This window comes from Colias croceus, chromosome 2, assembly GCF_905220415.1.
Source record: "Colias croceus chromosome 2, ilColCroc2.1".
NCBI classification, from domain to species: Eukaryota; Metazoa; Arthropoda; class Insecta; order Lepidoptera; family Pieridae; genus Colias; species Colias croceus.
The window spans coordinates 5,959,067-5,985,280 of record NC_059538.1 but is presented as its reverse complement, the minus strand read 5'-3'; the positions used below and the strand labels follow the sequence as shown (position 1 = coordinate 5,985,280).

Below are 26,214 nucleotides of genomic sequence, written 5' to 3'. Positions count from 1 at the left end.
ATACCACAGCAATATTCCTTAGTTATGATATAGTATAATGTAGTCAATAGGTACAAACAATTATAAGTGTTGAACCTAACATATAAGGCCGGTTGCAGAGCTTCACCGACTATCAGTGCGTACCTTTGGTACTGACGATACGTATTGACCGACCGTCAATGCGTATCAGTTTGTATCATTCAGTGCTCTGCGTACCAGTAAACTGAGCAGCGTTAAGCGTAACGTTTGATAGAATAGATTATGAATGTATGAGATTGACATAAGCTGTAGATAAATGTATCGACAGCTTACGTCAATCTCATACATTTATAATCTATTCTATAAAACGTTACGCTAATAGAAAGCCACTTGTCTAGGGGGGCAGACCTGGTATCGATGTTCATGTTCACAACGACGATACACGCATGCGCGTAGTCAGTGCACCGGTCGATACAGCACTGAACGCGTTCATTTGTTTGAAACAAATGGAAAAAAATTGTTTCCATAGCGCGTCAGTCGACCGATGCTACGCATGCGGATGCGCACGACCGACGCGGACGGTCCTCGTACGATGTGTGTAGCAAAATACTCATGCGTATGGTCGGTCTAGCTATGAACGGTTTTATGAATTTCCATACATATGACAAGCGCGACTGACGTACGCACTGATGGTCGGTGAAGCTCTGCAACCGGCCTAAGTGTCCTGATGCATTCATTTACATTCTTAAAAATTGCTTAGAATATTCCCTTATTCCCTATTAATTGAAGTATCGTCGATTAATATGACAAACTAAATATAATAACTATTATAAATCCTTCAACATGATAAATACCAAGTTAAAGAGAATCACTGTTACACTCAAACTTTCTTGAAGAAAATAATTGTTAAGAAAATCACATTTTCAATAGTACAATACGTTACAATTATATCTAAATAAAATATATCACTGTAACAGATAAAGAAATAATTTAAAATACAGACACACCGTCTATGGTTGTTCAGACAGACATACCAAATAATTTACTAACACTAAAAATTAACTACAAATACAATAAGAGTCATTTTGCAATGTGTTTATAATAAAATAAATAATTTCACTACTTTTTTAATGTCGAAATGTTAACACAGAAATCAATTTAATACTGATATGATTAGCCATATTCAGAAATAAATATAGTAAATGCTTTTAATGTGTACCTTTAGTCTCATATTAAAACGAAGTTGAATTTTAAAATTCCTTGATTATTATCCTTATAAACTTGCATGACAGATAAATAATGAAGTTAATCTGCAACAAACAAAATAAATTATATTATATTAGCCATAAAATTAAAAATATGTTATTCTATGTAAGTCCTTTCATTGGCCAATAGGAGTGAAGCATCAACAAACATATTACGTTTGAAAGAACAATTTGAAAAATTCTTTCGGTGTTAGATAGCCCATTTATCGCGGAAGGCTATATCATCATGCTAAGATGAACAGGAGTGGAGCAAAGCGGGTAAAATCGCGGGAGACAGTGTGTTAAAATATAGATTATAATATATACCAAATAAAATATCTAGTATTTCGATAATATACATACATTAACAAATACTTAAACAAACTTTAATTAACAACAAACATGCTACACACTTAAGCTTATCTTTCATAGATGATAGAAGTATGTTTAAAAGATATAATGAAGTAGAAGTATGAAGTATGAACTAAGTAGTTCTACTAGATGATTGCTAATAACAGGAATTGGGAATACGTTAAACGTATTATTAGTAATATGGAAAAATAGACGATGAAATTTGTATTGTGTTGTTATTATTTTATAATATGAACAGCGCGCGAGTAAAGTAGCTGGGAGAAATGAAGTTTAACATGCTATCTACCTTGTAAGAATTTTGATGTAAAACTTAGTTAAAATAGTGTAAAATTTTCAAAACTATTGCAAAACCATCATGTTATAAAGTCGTTGAGAAGATTAAAACAATTCTTATTATAGTCGAGCCAATTTAATAGGCAACATTTGACGTCTATCAATTTTATCTTCGAAGAGAGGTAACCTGCTTAAAAACATCGATTAAAATGTATTAATCGATACGGATTTGAAACATTTGTCAATCGAATTTATTAATTTATGATGATTTTTATTCACAAGTAATCAATGCATTCGATTCTAGATGTCAGATTTCGATTTTTAGAGTAACGTCTCAGTATTTAAAAAGAAAAAAGGTTTATTGACACAAAATTGTAGCGACGTCAGTTTTTCAATTCAGAAATTGTTTATTATGTTTAGGATGGTTTATCAGTAAAATGAAATCTTAAAATTACTTGTATCGGTCATTATTATTATAAATATGTAATCGTAATTGAAAAAAGTTAAGCAAATGTGCAGTTCTAACAAAACGAAATATCATGTTATTCTATGTCGTCTTTACTAGGTTACGTTGTTGAATTTTGTTGAACTGTCAAATGTTGCCTATTAAAATGGCTCTACTATAGAAACAACCATTTTGACACAAGGTATACATAACATGGTAAAGGCTTAATCAAACGAGAGTGGTGGGTAGCGGATACCACTCTAGTTTGAATAGGCCTTTATTACTAGACCAAAATAATCATTTCCTTTAACCTTTAATTCAATTTACAGCTTTACAAATTTTTTAAATAAATAAATAAATAAATAATAAATCATTTATTTTTCCTCAACAAACTTATAACTAAATTAACAGAAGTACAAGTAAACATAAACTAAGAGGACTGGTGTCTGCGATAGGCCGTAGCCTGTAGTGCAGATCGCCAGGCACTCCCCAATTCGAACCGCTTCAATTTTGCGAAGTACATCGATTAGAGGATTAATTACATTTGTATGTGAAGTAAATAAACAAAAAAGAGAAAAAAAAATAACGAATTTAACAATATAATTATTAGACTACTTGTATTTGATAACAGGGACATATTTAAGAACACAAAGAAGAGGAAGCTTACCTTATAAAAAACGTATTACAATCTTCTCATACAATATTGTACCAATTCCTTTCTTAGTTAATATAAGTCACTGAGTGAGGGTGTAATTGTCTAGAGGATAAAAATCCTTGCTGGTCATATGTGTTGCATTCTGGACAAGTTTATATCCCCACAAGTTTAATGCTTCCTTGCAAGCCATCTGAAATTAAAAATCACAATTAAATTGTGTACTTGATTATAGGGAATCAATGTGTGATGAAGTACCCAGATCATCATATATTTTATGATCATTTATTTTTGATTTGATATAGAAGATAGACGTAATTAATCATTATAGTAATTATTAAAGATTACATACAATTATGGAATTATTGTGGAAAATTTCATACTGGATGATTCATATAAATTACAAACGGTTGACGTCTTAGAAATGCAATCCTTTCTTATATGGATTATTTAACATTTTGTTTATTTAAATGATGTATCTACAGAGAATATCGTAAAGTACGGACGAACATGACGTATGGTATATTAGGGTTCCTATGTTTACAACGGAACCTTATTAATATTGTGGTGTCCATACAATGTACAAGCAATCGACATCAAAATACATTAATTCTATTTATCATTTATGTTAACTAAATCAGGGAATTTGTATGATAAGTATTTGATTGTTGTCATAGATATATGTTTAATTAAAAGACGTGATAAGAGATAAGAAGCACAATAAATACATGTTTATGATAATTAATAATTATAGTACATATCTTATCTTTTCATGTTTGTAAATAGCTTGTCTAGATATGGAAATGAAACACTTCACCGAAAATATGACGTATATTAAAAACCCCTTAGGTAACTAACTATATATTTTTGTACCTACATAATTTTACCTAAGAGATATTTTATTATGCACCAGGAAATTACTACACGTTACACTTGCTAAGAATTCTTTGAATGTATAGGCATAATATATATGAATAAATATAAGGTGGCAGTGAATAAGAAGTAGGTACCCCCTTGCGTGGTATGCAGCAAATACATTGACATCTGTTTTATTGATAAAGTTTATTTGTGGAATTTATACTAGTACCAGACTGCAAAAAAATGACATAAAGATACCTATGACGATCAAAGGGTCGGATGAATGCATTAAAATCCATTGCCAAAAGCGCTCTGAAAACCAACCTGTATTTCTTCTACATAATTGTAATCTAGCACATTCCTCCATTTGAAAGGCACTTCGCGGGAGACCCTGAATGTGGAACTGACGCCGGACACTTCGACATTCGTGTGAGAGACGAGGAACTCCTCGACAGACGTCGTCGGGTTGATTCCTAGGAACTTTAGAAGCCGGGGCGTCGTGTTGTTCGGATCTAATGCTAATTCTTCGTAACGCTGCACTCTGAAAAACAATGCATATAAAATAATGAAGTCGCTTTCCGCTGTCTGTGTGTTTGTATGCTCCGATCTTTAAAATTTCGCAACAGATTTTGATGTCTATTTTAATAGATAGTGTGATTCAAGGGAACGTTTTTAGCATATAATTGACTAGGTTTTAGACAAAGTGGGTGGAAAGCTAGTACCTATCTAATTAAATAAAACCGTTAGCATTTCCATCTCGCCGATACAGTGTGATGTGCGTGCTTCTTGGCTTTGCCAAAGATCTGGCTAAAGGTACAAATAGACTGTTAAATACATAAACATTCGTGATAGGAATAGCATTGGCTGAAACTTCTAGCGGATCATTTACCGCTTTATTATAATCTGGAATAGATTGAGATTTTAGCTTCAACAAAAAATGAACTTCAAACATCCTTTACTAGCGGAAACAATAAAGCCGAATACATTAGGTATAAATTTGTTAAGAATTGAGAACACCAGATAGGTATAAATAATATTATAAGCTAAGGTAATACCTAAAAATGTTTATAGATCAACAATAGCACAGGATTGTGAGCGTCATCTTGTATAATTATAGAGCGGAAGCATATTTTTTGTCAACTGTGAACTAAAATAAGCTGTACAAAAAAATACAACGCAAAACAAGTTATAATTCCTTTAACAGTAAACAAGGCGCGATATTTAATAATTAATACATCTAGCAAGCCATCGCTGTAATTGTAGCATTCGTGACAAGGCCAAATGTACAATGGTTATAAATACACTCTTGAGCATTAAATGTTTGCACTACTTTCTCGGTTGATACTTGGTAGGTATATCTGTGCATTGCACTTCTGCACACTGAGGCGGCCGAGAAATTCACCATTCACTGTGAGCTGGCAAAAAGCCAAATTCAATACCTCTTTTATTCAGAAACTTTAATCATGAATAGAGATTTCTTTAGAGCTTTGGTAAACCACTTTTGGTCTGACAAAATTAAAACTGTATCTTGATAAATATAAGAGAAACGAGGGTATGACATATTTTTTGCATACTTCCTCTGAGAACAACAATGTGATAAAAACTGTAATTGAAATGCAAATATTAAATTCCCTATTTAACAGTGCAAAGGGAGATTAAGTAGGTATCTAAACTTAATATTTATTTAAATACCTTTAAAAATTAACTATGTACTTAAATAACTGCCAGCAAACTATTAAAAATGAATTTCTAAATTAATTTGCAGCGATGAATAGTGAATTTTAGAATAATAATTTACGTAAAATTAGTATTCCCATAAACCTCGCGTAATTGTAATGCATGACCACCCAAGTATAAAATAAAATCTTAAAAATATGGTACACAGGTACAAAAAGTAGGTATCATAATTCATTGAGGATGTTTGATTCAAGACAAGAGACATATCAAGTGTTACTTGTTTTCCTTGTTCCTATATTAATTATAAAAAATAATATACAAATAACACTTACCTATACATATAAAATAAACAAATAAACAGTAGTAATTTTACCTTTTCTCCCTCAATTTATATAAATTAAGCCTAATAAAAAGCTACTGAATTTATATAATTGGTTTCTTATTTAACCTTGTAACAAATAAAAGCTATATGATGTTTAACAACACATGCAAGTTCATGATGATGTACACAAATTTTTATTAAGAAGGTTAAATGACTTTTGTCAGTTTAACCAAAGGTTAAGCTAGTCTTTATAGAATGCAGTAGTTATGGCCCTGGCCCACAAAACATCTTTAGTAAATAGTTATATACAATAATTCATAGTTAAAGATGTTTACACAGGAAAAATCTCAATGTAAAAGAGATTTAAAAATATTCTATTATTACTTAAATTTTAAATGATTTCAAAGACAACTCAATCAATGATATTAAATTTTTTATTCTTATAATAAGACCTTATTTTTAAAAGTTATCAAAGCATAATATATATATTGGATAAAAGCCAAAGTAACATCTTATCTATTCTTTGATCTTTCTACCTGAGAAATGTGATAACTATAATAATTTATCATGTTAAAATTAATGTATGGGTTTATCTGCTTATTGATATTTTAATAAAATAAGTAAACAAAATAATATGTCTTATATTTCACAAGACAGATTTTTGTAATTTTTTTATTTATAAAAAACAATATAAAATTTATCTTATTCTGAACATTTTTTGTATTACTAAATATGAAAAAATGAGATCCACATAAAATTATCAAATGCATTAAGATGGTATAATATTGTTCCCTACAACTAATATCATTTAATAAAGTACTTACATGAGTCGATCAGGGTAGGTTTGCAGCAGTCGGCCAGCAGCAACATAATCGCTGATCATATCAGCACACAGTAGTTCTGGCTTCCAACAGTCTGGGGAAGGCTGGCAGAAGTTGCGATGTTGTCTGGACTGCATTACTCCACGAGGATCTCGTATTAATAAAACCACTTTAATATTAAGCCTGAAACATATGGGTGATAAATAATCTGATGTTTTCATGTATTGGAATGATTTGAAGTATGTTATTAATATCAAAGCAGATATGAGATATCATTGTCACATGAAATCCATGGCACTATAAATTATTGAATAAATTTAAATTCCATTGTTATTAGAGAGTATCTGAAATTTATATCATAATGCAGACATAAATATAACATGAATATTTAGGTCCAAACCTCAATTAAGTTCAAGGTTGATATAATTATTGATGGTGCTCAGTTGATACGAGTTTAATACATTCAAAATAATTAATTTAAAAGTAGGACAGTGGTAAGACAACCTCAGTTCTAGATACATCATCATTAAAAACTGAAATACTTACTCTTTATTCTCCAATAACTGTTTCATAAGACGTAACCTGACTCGTACCACTTTCATACTTTGAAAGGGAAAGAGTCTACAAAACTTTGATGTGAAGTCTGCATCAAAACACAGCTCTTTCTTATATTTACAATGGTCCCACAATCTTGTATTGTGACTGAATTGATGTAGATGCCCTTTCCCATATTCAAAATAGTCTTCCATTCCATCATAATCACATTTAAGCATTTTTGTTATCATATTCAATGCTCTGTCAGCATGTGGGGCACCTCGTATTTGAATTATTTCATAATTAAGGAGAGGTTCATAGTGATAATAATTTCCAGGTACTGAATTAAGGACTTCACCAAGAAAAGTGGTACCTGATCTCCAAGTAGATATTATAATGCTCCTAATTGGTTGCCCTCCTGATTCTATAATTAAATCTTCTAACTTTTCCACACCAGAACCAGTGAAATTATAGTTTTGTAACTCAAGTTTAATTTTCAATCGTGTTTTCTCCAATATATTGTCGATATTCGGTAAACCATCATATGGATTAGTAGGAATTTGTTGCGGTATATTTATTTCAATAATTCGACGACTTTCAGGGGACGGACGATAGTAAGTATTATCTGTATATCGACTTCCAGCAAGAATTAACAGTACGCTGAGACCGAACGCTATACATATTGAATAAAAGTTAACTCGACGCAACATTACTATTTAAAAGTAGTATAAACCAATTACTATTACACTCCAAATAGAATAATTAGTTTTATCGAGCACTACAAACTCACAGTTGTAATCATTTTTTTAAAGTTTTTTTGTACATTTTAATCATGATTCTCGTCTTTGCGTTTCCGTAGAAACACCGCATTGCACCTCTAACGCCATTTGAGAGTTGGAGCGACTGACAACAAATGACACAATCACAATTTTAAATTAATGACAAATGGCAGATGACAGAGCTAAGCAATATTGCCAGTTTCAATTTTTTTTATAAAATTATTGTTGTAAATGCAGGCACTAGACACACATTTCACCATTTAGGCACCACAAGTTACACGTCTGCAGCTTTGCACTGTCCGCGATTTGTGATTTGGATTTTGTACTGTAATTAACGGTAACTGGCAAGCACTTGTTAACTCGTTTATTATGAAAACGAAAAGAATGTACATATTTGATATTCTTTCAAATTATTTATGTTTATTCATTGACATTCCTTGAATAAGTATTTGTTTTCAAAAATACTGTAAGTAATGTTTCTATGTAATAATAAATTTTAATAGGTTTTTAAATATAATCTATAATATAAAAATGAATCCCAAAATGTGTTGGTAAGCGCATAACTTGAGAACGGCTTAACCGATTTCGTTAATTCTTTTTTTTATAATATTCCTTGAAGTTCGAAGATGGTTCATAAGTAGAGAAAACGTGAATATGTACCAAGGGCGAAGCCGGGGCGGACCGCTAGTATCACAATAAAAATAATGTTGGGCACCAAGAACATTCTAAAATAAAAACGTCCGCACCGTAGGTATAAATAAAAATGTTTCAGAATTACAGGTGACATAATTTCGTTTTGTTATGCCTAGATGAAAGTATTAAGATTGAAAGCAACATTATGAATTTATACAGGGTGGAAAGTTTGAATGCAAACAGGCACAGGAGTAAAAGTACCTCAAATACAAGAGACAAAAAATTGTACTGAAAGCACTGAAAGGAGACTTTCCTTTATTTTTCAAAAGAAATAGAACTACCTAACATACATTTAAAGATTTTTGAAAATTAACTCGCCATGCCCGAAATTTAAAAAAAAGCTTGCTATTTCATCAGGTTTATGATGAGCTATTATAGTATCACCTCAGTACCTATACTTTTCTCATTAAAATGATGCTGACTGATGTTATAAGACTGTTCCTGAGATTCAGTATGTTTTTCGAATTTATCTTAATAAAAATTGTTGGTAGTCAGATACAGCTAGTAGGTAAGTCAGATAAAAAATACAGGTTTCGAAGAAGGTATATCTTTAATTCATATTTTTTCGTATAAAACAATATCGTGTTTCAATGTTATTTGTGTTATTTTTTGTTCTAACGATCACAACAGTTTTATTACACTTTATATCCAACAATATGCATCTTGCCTATTGTTTCTCCCAAGAAGAACCATAAACCGACTTCAGTAGAGACTAAGAATAGTAGCCAAGCTTGCTTTACAGTTAGATGTTTATAAGATCCAGTTTTAAAGAAATCTTGTAGAAGTTTGAGGTCGTCTTTCATTTGCTACAAAAAAGGTTTAGCGTAAATTAAGCATTAAAAAATCCAATGTAAATAGGTAGGTAAGATCCAACTGCATTATGAGCTCCTATATAATCGTATTTCGTCTAGAAAACGGGTAGAAATACTTTTGACATAATTCTCACTCTGTTTTGTCAGTATACCTTTATGACCCGTTGAACCTAAAATTTGATAGGACAAACAGTGCATTTTCTTAGCATAACTTGATAGGCATAGTATGCTTAGCTATGCTTAGAATGACTGAAAGTGAACTAGCCACCAAGTATTATCGTAAGAAGCCACCAAGTATTATCGTAAGAAGCCACCAAGTATTATCGTAAGAAGCCACCAAGTATTATCTTTATATTTTTTTGTCGATAGTCACAAGACAAAAAAAATTGAAAAATTAATATCAACCTACCGCCATTTCATCACTTTTAGGCGGTGAAATTTCCAAAGTATAATATCCCTTCGCAATTCTCATTTTGCGTGCTATTTCTGATGTTGATATGCGATTAGATAAATCATTTATGCTTTTAAGAATGTCTTCCTTTCTTCTGCCAAAGTATGGTTTATGTAGTTCCGGTAAGCTATCAGTTACAGTAAAATGTGTCCGTATACCTAACGTAAAAATGCAAGAGAAAAATCTGATCAAAGCCATTGAGATATACATATGGAGACGACACCGCCTACATCACTTATGTTCCGCTCACCATAAGCCATATGGCACGCTCATTTTTATTTGTTTTAAAGTGAAACGCATGAAATATGCCTTCGTGTGTGTTACGATATTGCACAAATAATACAAATAATACGGAAAAGTGCAAAGGAATAACTTTTCATCGGTAAGTAAGTACCTAACTAGATAATAATTTTTAAAACTTAGTTAGACCAAAAAAATGCGCCCCGTGCCGCCGCGCTTGGCGCACATATTTTGTTCGTGGTGTCTCCTCCATATGTAATAATGTTATCTCTATGATCAAAGCATAATAAATATTATTCTTATTGCAATGCGATAAATGTAATACATTATGTTAGGATTATATCACTAATCATAATTATCATTCAACTTATTTAATTATTTTTGATTGCAATTAAATTTTAATTTCTATTTCAACTCTTTTTCAATAGCTTCATCTCTATTTTACAAGTGTATAATGCAATTTTTTTTCCTACTACATTTACCGAATATCTACTACCTACTACAGAACGCACTTTTCATAAATAGTAGCTACCGACCTAATGAATATTAAAATTATTCATTCCAATATTCAGCTATGGAATAAAATAAGAAAATATTCTCACAGAAAAACTTAGATAGGTGCATCAGTTAATTAGATTTAAGAAGAAGTATACTTACGTAATAAATTTATAGCTAATTTTAACACATTCGTTCCAGCAACCATTATCAATCCTGGTTTAAGTATTTCTTTTTGTTAAAATTATTTATTATTATTTAAAATCTTTGTGTTTCCTGTTACAATCAGCAAATAACCTAAAATATATCTATAATGTGTCAAAATTGTCACACATAATGTTCTGCCTCTTTTCAAAGGTTTTATTATAAAAACTTAAAAGAGAATTTATGCTGCAAATTTTGTCCAAGAAGGTACCTAAATAATATTTTTTGTTAAGAAATAATTAAAACCACAGATTAAAACACTTTTAATATGAAGCTATACTTTGTATATTTACACAGTATATTTATTTGAGTTGTTATAATTAGGTACAATGGTAGATAATTGAATGAGACAAATCTTTGCTTATATTATAAAGGGAGTGAGTTTATGTATTTTACGACTTAATCTATGGAACCACGGGCCCGATTTGAAAAATTATATAATACAATTCACTGTTAGAGCAGTCCGTGTACGGCAGTGAAAAATCAAAGAATGTTCATAGTTCACCGCGCGGTCGCGGTCGCGGCTGCACTCCGTCGCGTCGGTCTCAACCTGTGGTCTCAACTGCTTGAAGCAGTCCGTGTACGGCGCGGCCGCCCTTAGATAGTTCAGGATGGAAGGAGAAAGGCTATAGGGCAGGCTATATTATTATATTATAACGTTAAGACCAAAAGGGTTCGGAGGAATGCTGGTAGAGCCGCGGGGCAAAGCTATAGTACATTATTATTAGTTATGTAGGTACAAATATGTACCTTATTTTCTAAGCTTATTTTATTCATATTGTAGTTTATAGATGTTCATCTATCCTAACCTCAAAGGTGCACAATAATTTTCAAAAATACTAATGCCTCCTCCACACTACTCGCGAAGTTGAACGAGGTTAGACGAATAGAATAATGTAGAGAGGCACTTCGGCTTACTTCGTCCAACTTTACCTCGCCTCGGCTGACTTCCGTTTGTTGTCGGTTTTTGCGCCCGAGTCAAAGGGCACGAAGTTACCTGAAGTTCGTTCTGAATATGAACGTATGCGTTCCTCGCGAAGTTGAACGAGTGTGTAGTGTAGCACCGCGGACTTCAGTCAACTTCGGCCGAGTACTTCGCCGAGGAACTTCGCGAGTAGTGTGGAGGAGGCATTAAGATTAATTGCATTGAATGCAAAATGAGATGAAATAATTTTTTCTTAGTTTTCCTTGAAAGTTGAAAATGTTTACCATAAAATCCTCACCGATTTTTTTAACATGAGGAATGAAAAGGTATTGCAAAGAATTTATCTTTACTAATATTAGCATTTAGCTACTATTATGTATTCTGTACTAATAACTATTATAAAGCTGAAGAGTTTGTTTGTTTGAACGCGCTAATCTCAAGAATTACTGGTCCGATTTGAAAAATTCATTCGGTGTTGGATAGCCTATTTATCGAGGAAGGCTATCAGCTAAGACCAACAGAAGCGGAGCCACGCGGGTGAAACTGCTGGGCACAGCTAGTAAGAGATATATTGGCCAATGAACTCATAATTACAATCATTTTATTCACTCATACTGTACAAAAAATGAATAAATACATTCATCTTGTAACTGTTCATAAATTTTCAATGTTTTACTCGCTAAAACATTTGAACAGCATTCACGGGTATTACTTTTTAGGTTTAGGTGCAGAACCCTTTTTAACCTCGCGTCTTGTCTTCTTTTTAACCTTTTTTGTCTTTGCATCCACTCTGTTTGTTTTCTTTTTGGATTCTGTTTTGGTCTGAGTTGCCTTTACTTCAGCTTTTTCTTTAGGTGCCTCAGTTTTAAAATTTTTCTGTTCCACTTCTTTTTTAGCCTTCTTTGCTGCTGCTGCTGCTTTGTCTGCCTCAAGTCGCTTATTTTCCTCAGCTTTCTGGATAGCCGCTGCCTTAGCTTTTTCGGCAGCAGCTTTAATGGCAGCTTCTTTTTCTCTAATAATGCGGGCCTTTTCTTCTTCAATATCTTTTATTTTTTGACTGACATTTGCAATGAAATTATCAGCCACACTAGAAGCAGCGTTTTCAAGACGTTTTCCGAAGGGCCCTTGAAAAATTTGTGACGTCATAGGAGGAATCATCTCAACTTTTGCATATTGCCAAGCAGTTCCAATAGCCGGCTTTAAAGCTTTACTTGTTGCTAAAATATAAAAAAAAAACTGTATATAAGTAACACGACAAAAACCAATTATAATTTATTTAAAATAATGTATTTTCTCTTTTATTTTGTTTTGTCCTCTAATTCTTTTTTTACTCTCTCTATTTCTTTTTCTAAATATTCAATTTCTTTGGGAAGTAAACGAACGCGTGCTTCTTCAAATTTTGAAATGATTTTTTCATTTATTTTATCCAGTATGTTTTCAGTTTTCCTCACAATCGGGTTACAAACTATAGGTTTAGCTTTCGTTTTTGCTATGTAATTTCTTGTGCTAGACCAAACTTTTGTTACCACAGGACCAACTTTTCTCAGAGAAACTGCAAAACAAACATGTAAATTAAATAAATTTTTATTTAGTTTATTTTTCATCATAATTTAAAAATGTCTTCATTAAATAATCTGTTTTGCTAAAGTTTCTTTGAGATTTGGACTGTTTCTATGTTATGTTGAACTTACAAAGCGCTACATCCAAAGCCATCCTCGTAACACGCGCCATAAAAGATTATTATTTATATTGCAATGTGATTTTGCAATAATTTATTGTAAGAAGATTGTAAGGTTCATAAGATATTGTGACACAAGTCACATACATCATTTTATTTTTGATTGATGAAATCACGATGAAATGTTGATTAATCATACTTTTTCTTAGCAGATCTCTTTTAACGTTATTTTATAATGTACCAAGTATACACTGTGTATACAATATACATCTTGGTATACATACATACTTACATCATACATCGTTTATAATGTACATAATTGTTTTATTTTGAGCCTCTATTGATGTTGCTTTAAAACTAGATTAGTATTATTAGCATCAAAGTGTGTTTTGCAACCATACATTGACTAACTATCCCAAACACAAAAATAAATTGCAATTAAAATTTTGAAATATAACAAGTTCTTGTGTGATAAAATAATTAATATTCATATTTCATTATAAAACGTACCGGTTCTTGAACCGTTGTCGTCTTAATAGATATGCAAATAGGCCTAGACAACGCAAATAGATCTAGAATTATGTCTTGACCTCGGTGCACAAACTTCAGTTATAATAACACCCATACAAATGTACCTACTTATGAATGCGTTTATTTAATTGTAACAAGCTGTATAGGGCCCATATGGGGCCCATCAACAATGAAGAACTGATTAAATCCAAAAGTTCAAATTAGATTCACTTCGTAAGAAAATGCTCTTGACTAGTAGTGATATTTGCGTTATAAACAAAGCAATCATTTGCATTGCATTGAATCGCTGACCTAAATCGAATATTATTGTTATGTACATATTTGACAATAAATTTAAGTTTATAAAGTGATTATGACGTACCTAATATTCTTCAGAGGAATTTGTGATGATCAAAATTAAACTCAACGGAGGTATTTTTGGACTGTCTTGTTAGACCGTGGACGTTCTTCTATAAATACTTCTATATAAACCAAAGACGGACACTACGTACGGCCTTTTTCATTGAAGTGTGTGTTTTTTTTATAATACTTACTTCGTTTACTGTTTTCTTTTCGTCTTCTCAACGACTTAAATACATATTATTATGAATCAGTAAGTACCTACCTACGTATCAACTAATAATTAACTGATTGATGAGTAGATTTCGGTTTTAAATTTTCTTTGCCCTCTATTCCTCGCAAAAACGTATCCTCCTTTTAATTGTATATTTTGTATCCAACTTCTAAGTAACTATTGTAATAGTTACTTAGAAGTTGGAGTATTACCAGTATGTATACTGGTAATACTTTACTGTGGTATATCTAAATTTTCACGTCACAATGTTTTCTTCGCTTTCGTTCGATCGCTAATACAATTATGTTTGTTGTCCTCACCCGCGTTACGACTTACGACATACTGCTTAAATTTTTAACTATGGTTAGCAAGTTCTACGTCATGTGTCCTAACTGAGTGTTAGCGCGCAAGTGCGAATGAAACAATACATGCACATAATAAACAAAAGAGTATATAGGAACCTGAAGGTCTCTCTGAACTGTAGTAGTAAAAGACAATCCATACATCTTAATATTGGATCGAAGAATGAAGCGATAGGAATAAAAGATAATTTCCAGAATAAAAACTGCAAATATTTTAGAAATGACGACATTCATATGTACCTAATTAGGTAGGTACTCTTTAAAAGTGAACAAATTTGAAAACCTACTAGGTAGATACGCAATCTACACCTAGTAGGTATTTTTTTCACATGTATTTGGTGAAATATGTGAGATACATATTATTTGAGAATTTATATACCTAATAGAGGAAAAGGAATAACGGTAGGAATTAGTGTGGAAAAATAACAAACATGGGTAATAAGAGCGTGTAATGTCATTATAATAAACTAATGATTGGCTCTACCGGCATGATACTACTATTATTTCTGGCTTCCAAAGAAATATACCTACAATATCGTGAATAAAATAAATAAAAAGCGCATCGTTCTAATTTATTGATATCTAATTCAGCAATATCCCAATTTATTACGATCATTGAGAAAAAAAAATGGATTAATAATTTCCAATTGAACTCTATCAAATACAAAACAATATCTAGATCAGTGAGCTTGCGTTTTTGTTGAACGCGAAAGCGTAATTTGAGATAATTGTTTAAAAGAGCTCCACGTACAAATTCAATTACACGTGCGTGAGCCAATAATTAAACTTTTGAAGTAACCTAGATGTGTTCGACATCATTTACCACTCCCGAATGTTTTTGTGCCTTGTCCCAGATTACAGGTTCGTTGCCTTCGGCGTCTAACTGGACAGTTTTTTGCCCACGATCTCTTTAATAATATGACATAGCGGCTACGGCGCCGTCATTTTTTTATGTACTATATAGTTTATGTACTCAAGTGTGGGTGATGAAGGTACGTTTGCCGCTGGTTTGCCGGCTCTCATCATAGTTTTAGTACAAATGTTTGGGTGTATGACGAAATACATTCTCATTTGCGGAACGAGGAGTCGAGCGTTGCATACAAATTATTGTACGTATATATTATATATGCGAATAATATTGGTGCAATTTAATTTGATACAATTCTGACCGCGGAATTTCAGTCGCGTTTTAATGACATAACGGGTTTCATGTTACTGTACTTCTTTGCTTTAAGTCTAGAGTTTAAAATTTTCTGTATACTTACGCGTACCTAGGTATTTTATAACAGGCGTATTAAGTTAGTTTATGTCGATATTAAGGAAGGTATGTCTTATTACGTGTGAGGTATAATTTAAATTATTAGATTTTTAATCGTTTTTTACTTTTAGCGTGTTTCTAGTCACTTATTTAATACAAGAGCTTTCCGCCTGTTATGCGGCTTTGCGTGGACTAAAAGCACTTCGCGCATTTTCTAAAAAGGATAGTACTTATTGCTCTATGATATTTTACGACTGTAGAGGTGTATCGCGTCAAATTGTATTTTAGTAGGTAACTTAGGTACTAGTCGTGAATTAACTTTATTTACGCTCGGGTTAGGTTCATGTATATATAATAGTCTATGGGATCTATGTACTTGCTTATGAATTATGATATAATAATGTAGCTAAAAAAACCTTTTACCCGTACGGGGTCCATATAGAAACCTAACGAGTACTTAACTTAACTTTACTAAATTATATAAACTAGATTAGTATTTAAATTGTTCTAATAATGTTAATCAAACTGTAACTTATTGAAACTAAAATTGTATCTTATGGAACAAATAAAGCATTATTTATTTATTTATTTATTTATTTTATATAATGTAGTCAAACTTTTTTTCCTGGTGGTTATTATTCACAATTCATTTTTAGTGTAGGTTTTATTAAAGGGTATGAACAGATTTTTCTCTTCTTTAGATACTCAAAAGAATGTATTTTATACACATGTATATCATGATAGGTAGGTCAATAATAAGAAAATATTTATATTTATATTTTTCAAATTTCAAGTAACTAAATCAGACATTTTGAAAAAATAAAACAATGCCATTAGCGTGTTCGAAATTTCGAATAAAAACTAAAAAATGAAAACCTACAAAAATAAATTAAGTGTAAGATATGGTTTTATCACTACAGTACTTATATTTCAATTGTTCGTTTTGTTTGTTTAAATATAATATCGTGTTAGAACAAAACAAAACTACAGTCATGTTTGTTAAAAAGAAACAGAAATCGTGCTATGAACGACCTATCCAGTCACGCATCACATATGATTCTATATTAAAAATGAGTATTCTTTAGAATCTTCACATGATCTCACATCATGCAAGGGTATAAAATTCTTAATGGATTACGCATTTATTAAAAAAATAATCACGCGCGATTCTACTAATTAGGCTCATGGATCTGGTAGTAAAGTAAAAATATACGTGTTGGTTATGAATGGGCTAATCGTGTTAATTTGTAAATAAAATATTACATTATACACAATGTAGTATAAATGCTTTAATCTTTTATTATTCATTTTACATAAGATTTAATATTATGCCAAACTTGAGTACTTATACAATAATATAAAGTCTACCTATGTGCGTATGCGTATGTTAAAATTTTAGAAGTGCCAAATAAACACGTATTATTACCACAGATAACATAATACGTATTACCTTCGTATTCACAGTTCGTATTACATACAAAACATAATTATATCTATGCACAGATGACGTTAAAAATGCCTATCTATTGATATGTCAATTCTGCGATAACAAAAATCTTTGGATATGTAGAGTTTCGCATAAAATGTGGTGAGTAAAAAATTGAAATGATCAGTGTCGCATTTTACTCAGAGTTTAATATTCACAGGAGATTAACTCCTATTCCATTTTCATAAATAAATAAAAATAATGAATCGTCTAAAGTTATGCTGCTGGCGCTAATCTCGAGACTGAAGAGCTCTACCAATTCGGCAATGTTTATTATTTTGTTTTAGTTTCTACACAAGGAAGGTGTTTACTGTTTATTAAGACAAAATACGAGGAAAATAGGCAGTAAACAACCTTTCCTTCTTCCATACAAACAACTATTCCGTCAAAAAAATTTACGTCATCCAAAGCAAAACAAAGGCAAAAAGTAGGTAGGAAAAAAGGAAGTGTACACTGGGATTTAATTATTTATCAGAATAGTTTGGCCAAATAAACGCTTCATAATGCGGAACTTTTATCTTGTTTACAACTATGAATGATACCTAAAGTCAGGACGAACGTTAAATACTTTTATGCGACTTTCACTACGTCTCTATCTAAGTCAAACAATAAACATGAGTCCTCTGAATTAAACAAATAACACAAAGCAATATGATGAACAATATGGAAAACCGTTACAATACCAGATGAGGAGATTGTGCAATTCGTCTTATATTACATTGGGTTGCTTCCTTGTAGTAATAATCTACTCCAGGAAGTCTGGCAGTCGACCTATGTGCGCGATCCGTAATGCAAAGATAACTAAAATTTACGCGTGCTATTTCAAACAAATTGATGGTGTATACTTTGAAGAAAGCTAGTAGGAAAATGTCGACATCAAGTATCATTTCTCAGGCTTATTCTAAATATCCTACCTAAAGCGATCAGTGGTCGCAATGACGATGCTAAGGGTCACAAAGAGTGCTTATTATAGCTGTCTGCATGACTGCATGCTTCGCTTTCCCAATATTTATTTGATATTAGAAACAACAATAAAGGTACATCACCTGGAATACATATTTTAGTATATTTAAGGGCGTGTACCATAATATTATAAGAATTGTTTTACTTAGTGTAGAAAATTCTTATATTAAGCACCAGTATTCAGCTCGAATAGACCACCGAAAAATGACTAGCATCACGATATATAGAATGGGTACCTACATGATTTGTTCACGGCCCACAAGAGCACACATTAACAGGGATAAAATATGTAGGTAAATTATATCAACATGAGTCAATTTAAAGTTTTTTGCAAATATTTAATAATAATTATTGATTGTGAATTACGCAGTCACAACTCACAACTCACAGTTAATTGAGTAAACAAAAAAAGGCAAATTTATGATTTATATTTTATATAGGTAGCAAAGATAAAATAAAAAGTAGAATTTTGGGTATTAAACCAGATTAGACAATTTAATATTTGACTATTAAAAAAATATTGTACTTTATTAATAAGAAGTTATAAAAGCTACATTACATTATAGGCACCTAGGTACCTAGTTACTCTTAGGTATAGAGATTAAAGAAAAAGAAAAGATACACAATTAATAATAATTATAAACTTCAAAAGGTTTGATATTCATATTTGAATTACTTTTACAGGTCATAAATTATTGAGAGCTTGTCAAAATACTCTTAATCCATAGTTGTTGAAACTCAAACTCAGTTTTACTTTCATTCACTATCACCGCCAATGTGCCTTCTCCCGAGTCTCAGAATAATCTCGATTCGATAGACAACAAAGTGCAATTCAATCCCTTCGGAGAACCAGACGGGTGTTTGTTGCTAATATTAGATGGGACAAAAAACATTGCCGTCGGGCTTGTGGCCCTTCTTTCAAAGTCCCTCGTCCCGGACTCCGGAGCGCGACGCGTTGCTTCCGACCTATACATTTGTATCTATATAGAGACGGCAGTACACCGCGCGCCACCAACCGGTGCGCCTGTGTTGAACACACGATACGATTGTGTCACAATCGCCGTGACATTGTATTTCGCACAAAAGTGACCAACATCACTATTACGTGTATATTACATGCAGTGCCACTATAAATAAAGCGTCCTGAAACAAAAGCGCTTATCCAAACGAATCATTTTTTCATGCGCGTTTGGACCATCCTTAGAAAGAAAAATAAACATAACACTCCGGTAAGTTATCCGTTCGACGTCTAATGTCATTATTATTCTTGATTTTATCTTGAGTATAAAAGAAGTCAGTCGAGTGCATTTTGCAGTAATATGGAAGGACGTGAAAATTTCTAAAGCATGCCAATAATTTATGTTAACGATGCTTAATGTCTGAGCGTTCGGAGAAAAAAGCAGGTGAAAGCGAAATTACGGATGATATTTACGATCGAAGTCTATTTAGTGCTGAGTGTTCGTACCTACTTCATGTCTACTACGTCCAGATGCATTTTATTTTCTTAAAAAGTTATCAGATCCTAGTTCAAATCTTGCCCAACTTCCTATTGGGCAGTTTTGGCTAAAATTTTGGGACTAATTAGACTTGAATAAATTATATAATAAATGCAAATTACCAACAACTTTTCTCTAAATTCTAAAATCCTATGAACAGGATACGATTAAGAACATTCTTTCCTATGTAGGTATGAAACCACTTTATTTATTTTAATCTAGAAATTTATTTTTACATATTTATTCCTGATTAATCCTGCCAAGTCGACAACTTGGCTTTAACTGAGTAGTTGTTTTGAAATTAGAAAATGAAAATAATTATTTATTATCAAAGATCTTTGTTGTCTTTACTTAGCGAAACAATTGACTAATCTACTTCAAAATTTAACTTTAATTTATCAGGGCATTGTAAGCCTTATGCTATCCCATTTGCATTTTGTGGGTACACTTTACAGAGAAACTATAACACTTGAGGTTTCGGCTTTGTCATTAAATTTTCCATTAATGTCTAGATGTGTTAGCAATTATCAAAATATAATTTTATCCTCATTGACAAATTAGGTAAGTAGATAACTTCGCAAGTCGCAAGCGATCCTAAGGCACCACTTTTTGGTGGTTTTTAAAATATGCATTAATATAAAACTTCTATAGCAGTTATCAAAATTATCCTTGGCCATCTACATAAGAATGTAATTTACCCTGATCATCTCGGAATTTTATGTTGAAGACATAATGCAATAATCTTTGTGAGACATCTATAATTCTTGACCCAACACGTTTGCTCCACAATGCTTTCAACATAACATTTGCATCATAGATATCGAGTAACTTTTGTGATACAAAGAATAGCGACAATATAGGGGTACTAACCTTTATAACATTATTGGTGTCCTAAATTGAATATTTAAATTTTTAACAGGGACATTATGTCATACCTGCCTACCTTACACATTCAATTCTCAGTTTAATTTTGGTTAAAACTTACTTTTACCATCTGTTTCATATACCTAGTGTTCTTTATTCTTTTATTGAGTTTTTATTGAACTAATCTCAAATGGCTATATTACAACATTTACCCTAATGTCCGTTAACGAAAGGCGTCTTATCACTGCCGGTATTGTACTATGTTTGAGCACCTTTTATATTTCTAATAAAATACCATATTAGTTATGCTTTTCTTCTATCACCAAGCTCCAACCGCTTTTTACGGTCAGACACAGTATGTATTAGTCACGCATATACCTAAGCAATATCACAAATTTTTAAATTAATAAAAAGTACAGCAGGTTGGATATTAAGTAAATTACAAGCAGATCGGTAACATTCCAAAAAATTAACTGATACTGCATAATGTTCAGGTTATGTATAATATGTATATACACTAATTGTAATAGCAAGCAGACGATACTCGTAAAGCAGGTTACAATTTAGCAAAAAAATGTTTCAACATACCTCACACAACAATAACTAGTAGGTATACCTATCGTTACGGTCGAATCACGCCCCCTCTGTCGCAGTTTCAAATCAATAGTCCAGTACTGGTGTAGGTACTCGGAACAGACGGACTAAATGTATACTTATTATTAGGGAAATTAATAACCAATTTTTTTCGGTAACTCTTATACTAAGCAAAAAATCCAATGCGTGTATCAATAAATGCTTGTAATAAATGGCACTTAACTATTTCAGAAGTAATACAAAATATTTATATCTTCGATGATCTTTTATAATTTAAAATTCTGCGCTCTATAGAGTACGCCTGAGGGATTTAAATTTTAAAGTATGGAATGGCCACTCAAAAGTTTCCTCGCTAAAAGACCAGTTTAGCATGAGCCACAGTATGTAATCTAATTCACGTCAATAAATTGCAATTTAAATAAATTTAAGATCACGTTACCCTGGTCGCTGAACCCTTTCCCCTTGACAACAACGTCATTCGACAAGTTGTAAGCACCAGGCATACATCAAAGCTTTAAAATATATAATACCATTTATGAGTTACTCAAGGTTTTAGAACGGTAAACTCAATTGTAGAATAAGAGAACTGGATATGTAATGACGGTTTTTAAATGTTTAATTAGAGTTGATTGTCTTATTTTATGGCCAATAAATATTGGTATTACACTTTTTCCAAACATCGTCACAGACTTTTTAAGCCACGTTTAAGTGTCGAGGGGTTTAAGCTGAGTTGAATTTATAACCAATATGCCAGTAATAAAACAAATATCTAAGGATAACTTTTCCTTAGATATTTGTTTTATTACTGGCATCCATATCCATAATAATGACCACCCGAAATTTTTTATTATTACAAAGATCTATGCTTGAATTCGTTCATGTATATGCATATTACAATTATAGATACATAGAACAATAACTTTTTAATAACAAACAAATGAATTGATAAAGTTAAGTCACACGCGTAATCAGATAGAACTTTTATTTTATGAGCAGTCTTATACAATGATATTAACCTTTAAATGGTTGTATAATTGATGAATAAATTGCAAGGTTGCATTCCCCATTGCTCATTGGAAATGAATATCCATAATTGAAACGCTCATTCTGGTACTGGTTAGACTGACCTGCATGGATTGAGAAAGATTCCTAGAGTCAATACTCGATAGTATTTACTATTTAGTACTGGTTTTGTGGTGTTTAGATAACTGAACAATGCGCCTGCAACGACTGCATTCCACGATACCCTCGTATCTCTGAGAAATATTCATATTTTATTTTAAAACCTCGGATTCCACAAAACATAGCGTATCTTACCTACACCATACAAAGTGCTGAGATACTATACGATTTATTTTTAAAGGCTCTTTTTATGTTAAAAGGGTTTTATAAATACCCGTGAGCTCATTAAACTCTAAAGAAAATTTTTAATTGCTTTTTTAATATTACCATTACCAATCTTATATAATGGAAATTTTATAATGTTTTATATCTACTCTACAGTTTGGCTTTTCAAGCTGATATTCCCAAAAACTTTGAAGTACCTCAATTCACATTACATTTTTATTCAAAATTCAAACACCTTATGATTTTTAATGATATCATGTACACGAAGACAGCCATAAATATTAATCTAGATGCAGGTAAAATCTTACGAGCACGTTTTGTTTTGATGACAATTAATATAATGTTCTGTAACTAAATCGTATAATGTTTTAGGTACTCAATGTTCAACCTCGAGAAAATTAGCTATTAACGTTTCGGCCTTGGCTATTTCTTTGTATGATTGTACTAAAAATTTGCAACTGATTTTACTGTCAATTACCTGTCATAAGACGACTCTTCTGGCACTTTTATTATTAGCAAGTATATGGTAATGGTCTAACGCTCGAAAACATGGCAGTTATTGAAATATTATTTCATCCTATTTTCTACTCGAAATTTGTTGGCTTAAAACTCCAAAACTTCCCCTTGTTACTAAGTGAAATCCTTGATCCCACACCTCAATGGGTATCATGATTATACATACGCATAATGTACCTAGGTATGTATCCAGATCTGATGTCAAGCCAAAAATATTAAATTCAGATCTGATGTTTTTAATAGCTAATGGGCATTCTTCAGCTTTACCTTTTTATCAATTTATCTTTTTTTTAATTTAACGGTGACTAATTAACTAAGAAGCATAATTATTGTCGTTTTCTGGTATATGTGTCAAAATTATTGAAACTTATTTATTTTTTTGGCATATGCCTAATGTGTTACATATATATTAGTTTTCAAAGGTCACGATTTGATCTATTACACAAATGTTTATATTTAATGCAAATAGATTCAATCGAAGACGTGAAATAGATTAGAAAAATCTTAAATGAGAGGCTCATCAGGTCAAGGATGAAATTATTATGAAAATATAATGATTACACACTTTCCATAATAAACAGTATGATGAGGCATACATTAAAAATAAATTAAGGTGTACCTACGGTATTACGGCTTGAACATGAGAATTGAGACACACATACATAGGTACCTGTGTCGTGTGTACAAAATAAAGGATAAAAATTAAATTAAATGATAGATCGAAATGTTTGCGTTAAATGACGTCATCTATCTATAGCTTAGATCTATAGTAATGTATCCACTTGTATAAAAATTAAAAATATCCTGGCAAGTTCTTACAATTCCAGTTGCTATTATGCTATATTCAGTTTTATTGGCTGCATGGTCTCTGGTAAAATATACTGTAGAGAAAATAATGTTTTGAGTCCCAAGAAAGTAGAAAATTTTAATTTACAATAGTTAATTTGAAAGTGAATGAGCTTTGCTAAGTCTCCAATTACACTACGTGACGTAAGTGGCCACTCCGCGCTAATTACTTAATGTTTTTACGTGGTTCCCGTTCGTTTTTAATGTCTAATACTTGGCTCGTTTAAGAGGATGTGAATGAACTGTGAATTGTCTTCCACAAAGCATTACAAGGAACGAAGTTCAAGTGATGAATTTGCAAACGCTTAGTTGTTTGTTTAATCTTGAAAAGCGCAAAATTTACTGTTGGAAATTGACTTAATTTTCGTGAGAAATCCTTCACGCACAAGTAGGTACCTGTCTCTATACGTATTTTAATTTATTCACCTTTAACGGTAGCCAAAAAAAGTCGCACTATTTGGAAGATGACTGTTTTAAATTGTCGTTATAAAATTGAAGATGAAATAGTCTGACTTCCAAATCAAGTATAAAATATATAGTTATTAAATAACTCATCCGATACCATCAAATAATTTCCGAAGCACATCGTAGTAGAGTTCTAAATTTATACTTTTAAACAAGCACCATTTTAAAACAAGAGACGATAGATGGATATTTCTGTTAAATATTACTGAGGATCCTAACTGAGCAAATGTTGGCCCGGCGCCAGACGACCATCGAATTTTACAGCAGTCCCGTTCGTTTCCTTAAGGTTCAACGAACTCGGCCCTCCCGATAGCACCACAGTAGAGTACATGACGAAGGTAGACTGGCGAAAGTTGCACGAGGCCTTACAGCCCGTCGACTCGCCAGAGCTGGAGTCTGTACCGGACAAAATCGACACGGTCGTAGAGGCGCTCGACGCGGTCTCCTCGGTCACCAGCCACATTCAATCCAAGATTGAATACGCGTCCCGGCGGGTCCCCGTTGGCCTCGGCCACCGGCTGGATCTGCCTCCGGACGTGCGTAGGCTGGTGGGCGATAAGAACGCGGCGACGCGCGCCTACGACCGAGCACCGACAGACGAAAACCGTAGAATTCTTCGTTCCTTACAGAGAGAGGTAAGAGAGCGAATTCAAGAATTACGCAACGAGCGGTGGGACTCCTTACTCAGCGAACTCTCTCCCTCGCACACTGCCTACTGGCGGCTTGCGAGGTCTCTCAAATCTGATGGCATTGCCGCCACTCCACCGCTCATTCGCCCTAATCAACCTCCCGCTTTTGACGATTTTGAGAAGGCCGAATGCTTAGCTGACAGTTTAGAGGAACAATGTTCCCCCAGTCTCGACTTGACCGACTCGACTCACATTAACGTAGTTAATCAAGAGATCGCACGCTTAACCGCAAGCCCTCGTACCGATGCCGAGCCTTTGTCACCAACGACGGCCACCGAAGTAAAATCGCTAATCAAATCACTCGCTAGTAGAAAGTCCCCAGGCGGAGACTCTATTCCCAATAGAGCTCTGAAAAGCCTGCCGCCCGCCCTTATCGCTCTCCTAGTAGCTACTTTTAATTGTCTCCTGGCCAATTGCACCTTCCCCGCTAAGTGGAAGGAAGCAATTGTGATCGGGATCCACAAACCGGGAAAACCCCGGAACGTGGCATCTAGCTACCGTCCCATTAGTCTCCTCAGCTCTCTGGGGAAAATCTATGAGAGAATCATCTCCAAACGCCTCTGGGACGCAGTCATTGCCAAAAAACTGCTCCCAGACGAACAGTTCGGCTTTAGACGAGCTCACTCGTGTCCTCACCAAGTACACCGCATCACGGAGTACATTCTCGCGGGCCTCACCCGCCTCAGACCCCACAGAACGGGAGCGGTCTTCTTTGACGTAGCGAAGGCGTTCGACAAGGTCTGGCACAACGGTTTGATTTACAAACTGTACACTCTCGGCGTGCCAGACAGTCTCGTGTTCATCATACGAG

General features: G+C 32.9%; 4 protein-coding genes across 7 annotated transcripts in view; 1 reads left to right on the top strand and 3 right to left on the bottom strand.

The window, feature by feature from the left end:
• Positions 1-295: 295 nt before the first annotated feature.
• LOC123700017 (carbohydrate sulfotransferase 3-like) lies at positions 296-8,210 on the bottom strand. Of its 2 annotated transcripts, XM_045647118.1 has the most exons (6): positions 8,186-8,210; positions 7,169-7,829; positions 6,626-6,805; positions 4,127-4,343; positions 2,960-3,137; positions 296-1,268 (listed from the first exon to the last, which is right to left on the bottom strand). In XM_045647118.1, exons 1-5 carry the CDS (start codon positions 8,193-8,195, stop codon positions 3,027-3,029), a joined length of 1,179 nt encoding a protein of 392 aa, XP_045503074.1. In that variant the 5' UTR covers positions 8,196-8,210; the 3' UTR covers positions 296-1,268; positions 2,960-3,026. The 2 variants fall into 2 exon arrangements, with proteins under 2 accessions (XP_045503074.1, XP_045503066.1); XM_045647110.1 differs by lacking the exon at positions 8,186-8,210 and having other exon boundaries at positions 7,169-8,156.
• A 1,018-nt stretch (positions 8,211-9,228) lies between these two features.
• Positions 9,229-10,903, bottom strand: LOC123703787 (ATP synthase subunit g, mitochondrial-like). The gene is made up of 3 exons (XM_045651942.1): positions 10,789-10,903; positions 9,850-10,049; positions 9,229-9,434 (listed from the first exon to the last, which is right to left on the bottom strand). Exons 1-3 carry the CDS (start codon positions 10,832-10,834, stop codon positions 9,264-9,266), a joined length of 417 nt encoding a protein of 138 aa, XP_045507898.1. The 5' UTR covers positions 10,835-10,903; the 3' UTR covers positions 9,229-9,263.
• Positions 10,904-12,334: 1,431 nt separating this feature from the next.
• On the bottom strand, positions 12,335-13,990 carry LOC123703771 (stress response protein nst1-like). Of its 3 annotated transcripts, none has more exons than XM_045651928.1 (2): positions 13,944-13,990; positions 12,335-12,972 (listed from the first exon to the last, which is right to left on the bottom strand). In XM_045651928.1, the coding sequence occupies exon 2, from the start codon at positions 12,911-12,913 to the stop codon at positions 12,464-12,466; it is 450 nt and encodes a 149-aa protein (XP_045507884.1). In that variant the 5' UTR covers positions 12,914-12,972; positions 13,944-13,990; the 3' UTR covers positions 12,335-12,463. The 3 variants fall into 3 exon arrangements, 2 of the variants coding, with proteins under 2 accessions (XP_045507884.1, XP_045507877.1); XM_045651921.1 differs by lacking the exon at positions 13,944-13,990 and adding an exon at positions 13,447-13,527; XR_006753041.1 differs by lacking the exons at positions 12,335-12,972; positions 13,944-13,990 and adding exons at positions 13,092-13,307; positions 13,447-13,491.
• A 5,585-nt stretch (positions 13,991-19,575) lies between these two features.
• The window catches only part of LOC123701274 (beta-1,4-glucuronyltransferase 1), a 47,331-nt gene continuing 40,692 nt past the window's right edge, over positions 19,576-26,214 (top strand). Inside the window, exon 1 of the mRNA XM_045648693.1 lies at positions 19,576-19,815. The gene's annotated coding sequence lies outside the window, so the exon portion shown is untranslated. The remainder of the gene's footprint in view (positions 19,816-26,214) is intronic.

Bases quoted from the DNA above. Each gene is read 5' to 3' on its own strand.
- LOC123700017 (XM_045647110.1), bottom strand. From the start codon at position 7,866: ATGTTGCGTCGAGTTAACTTTTATTCAATATGTATAGCGTTCGGTCTC. The intron at 6,806-7,168 runs GTAAGTATTTCA...CATATGTTTCAG, and splicing joins CAGTTATTGGAGAATAAAGA to GCTTAATATTAAAGTGGTTT. The intron at 4,344-6,625 runs GTAAGTACTTTA...ATTGTTTTTCAG, and splicing joins ACCTACCCTGATCGACTCAT to AGTGCAGCGTTACGAAGAAT.
- LOC123703771 (XM_045651921.1), bottom strand. From the start codon at position 13,486: ATGGCGCGTGTTACGAGGATGGCTTTGGATGTAGCGCTTT. The intron at 12,973-13,446 runs GTAAGTTCAACA...TTTATATTTTAG, and splicing joins GGCTTTGGATGTAGCGCTTT to CAACAAGTAAAGCTTTAAAG.
- LOC123703787 (XM_045651942.1), bottom strand. From the start codon at position 10,834: ATGGTTGCTGGAACGAATGTGTTAAAATTAGCTATAAATTTATTAC. The intron at 10,050-10,788 runs GTAAGTATACTT...TTTTTACGTTAG, and splicing joins ATTAGCTATAAATTTATTAC to GTATACGGACACATTTTACT. The intron at 9,435-9,849 runs GTAGGTTGATAT...CCTTTTTTGTAG, and splicing joins CTAAAAGTGATGAAATGGCG to CAAATGAAAGACGACCTCAA.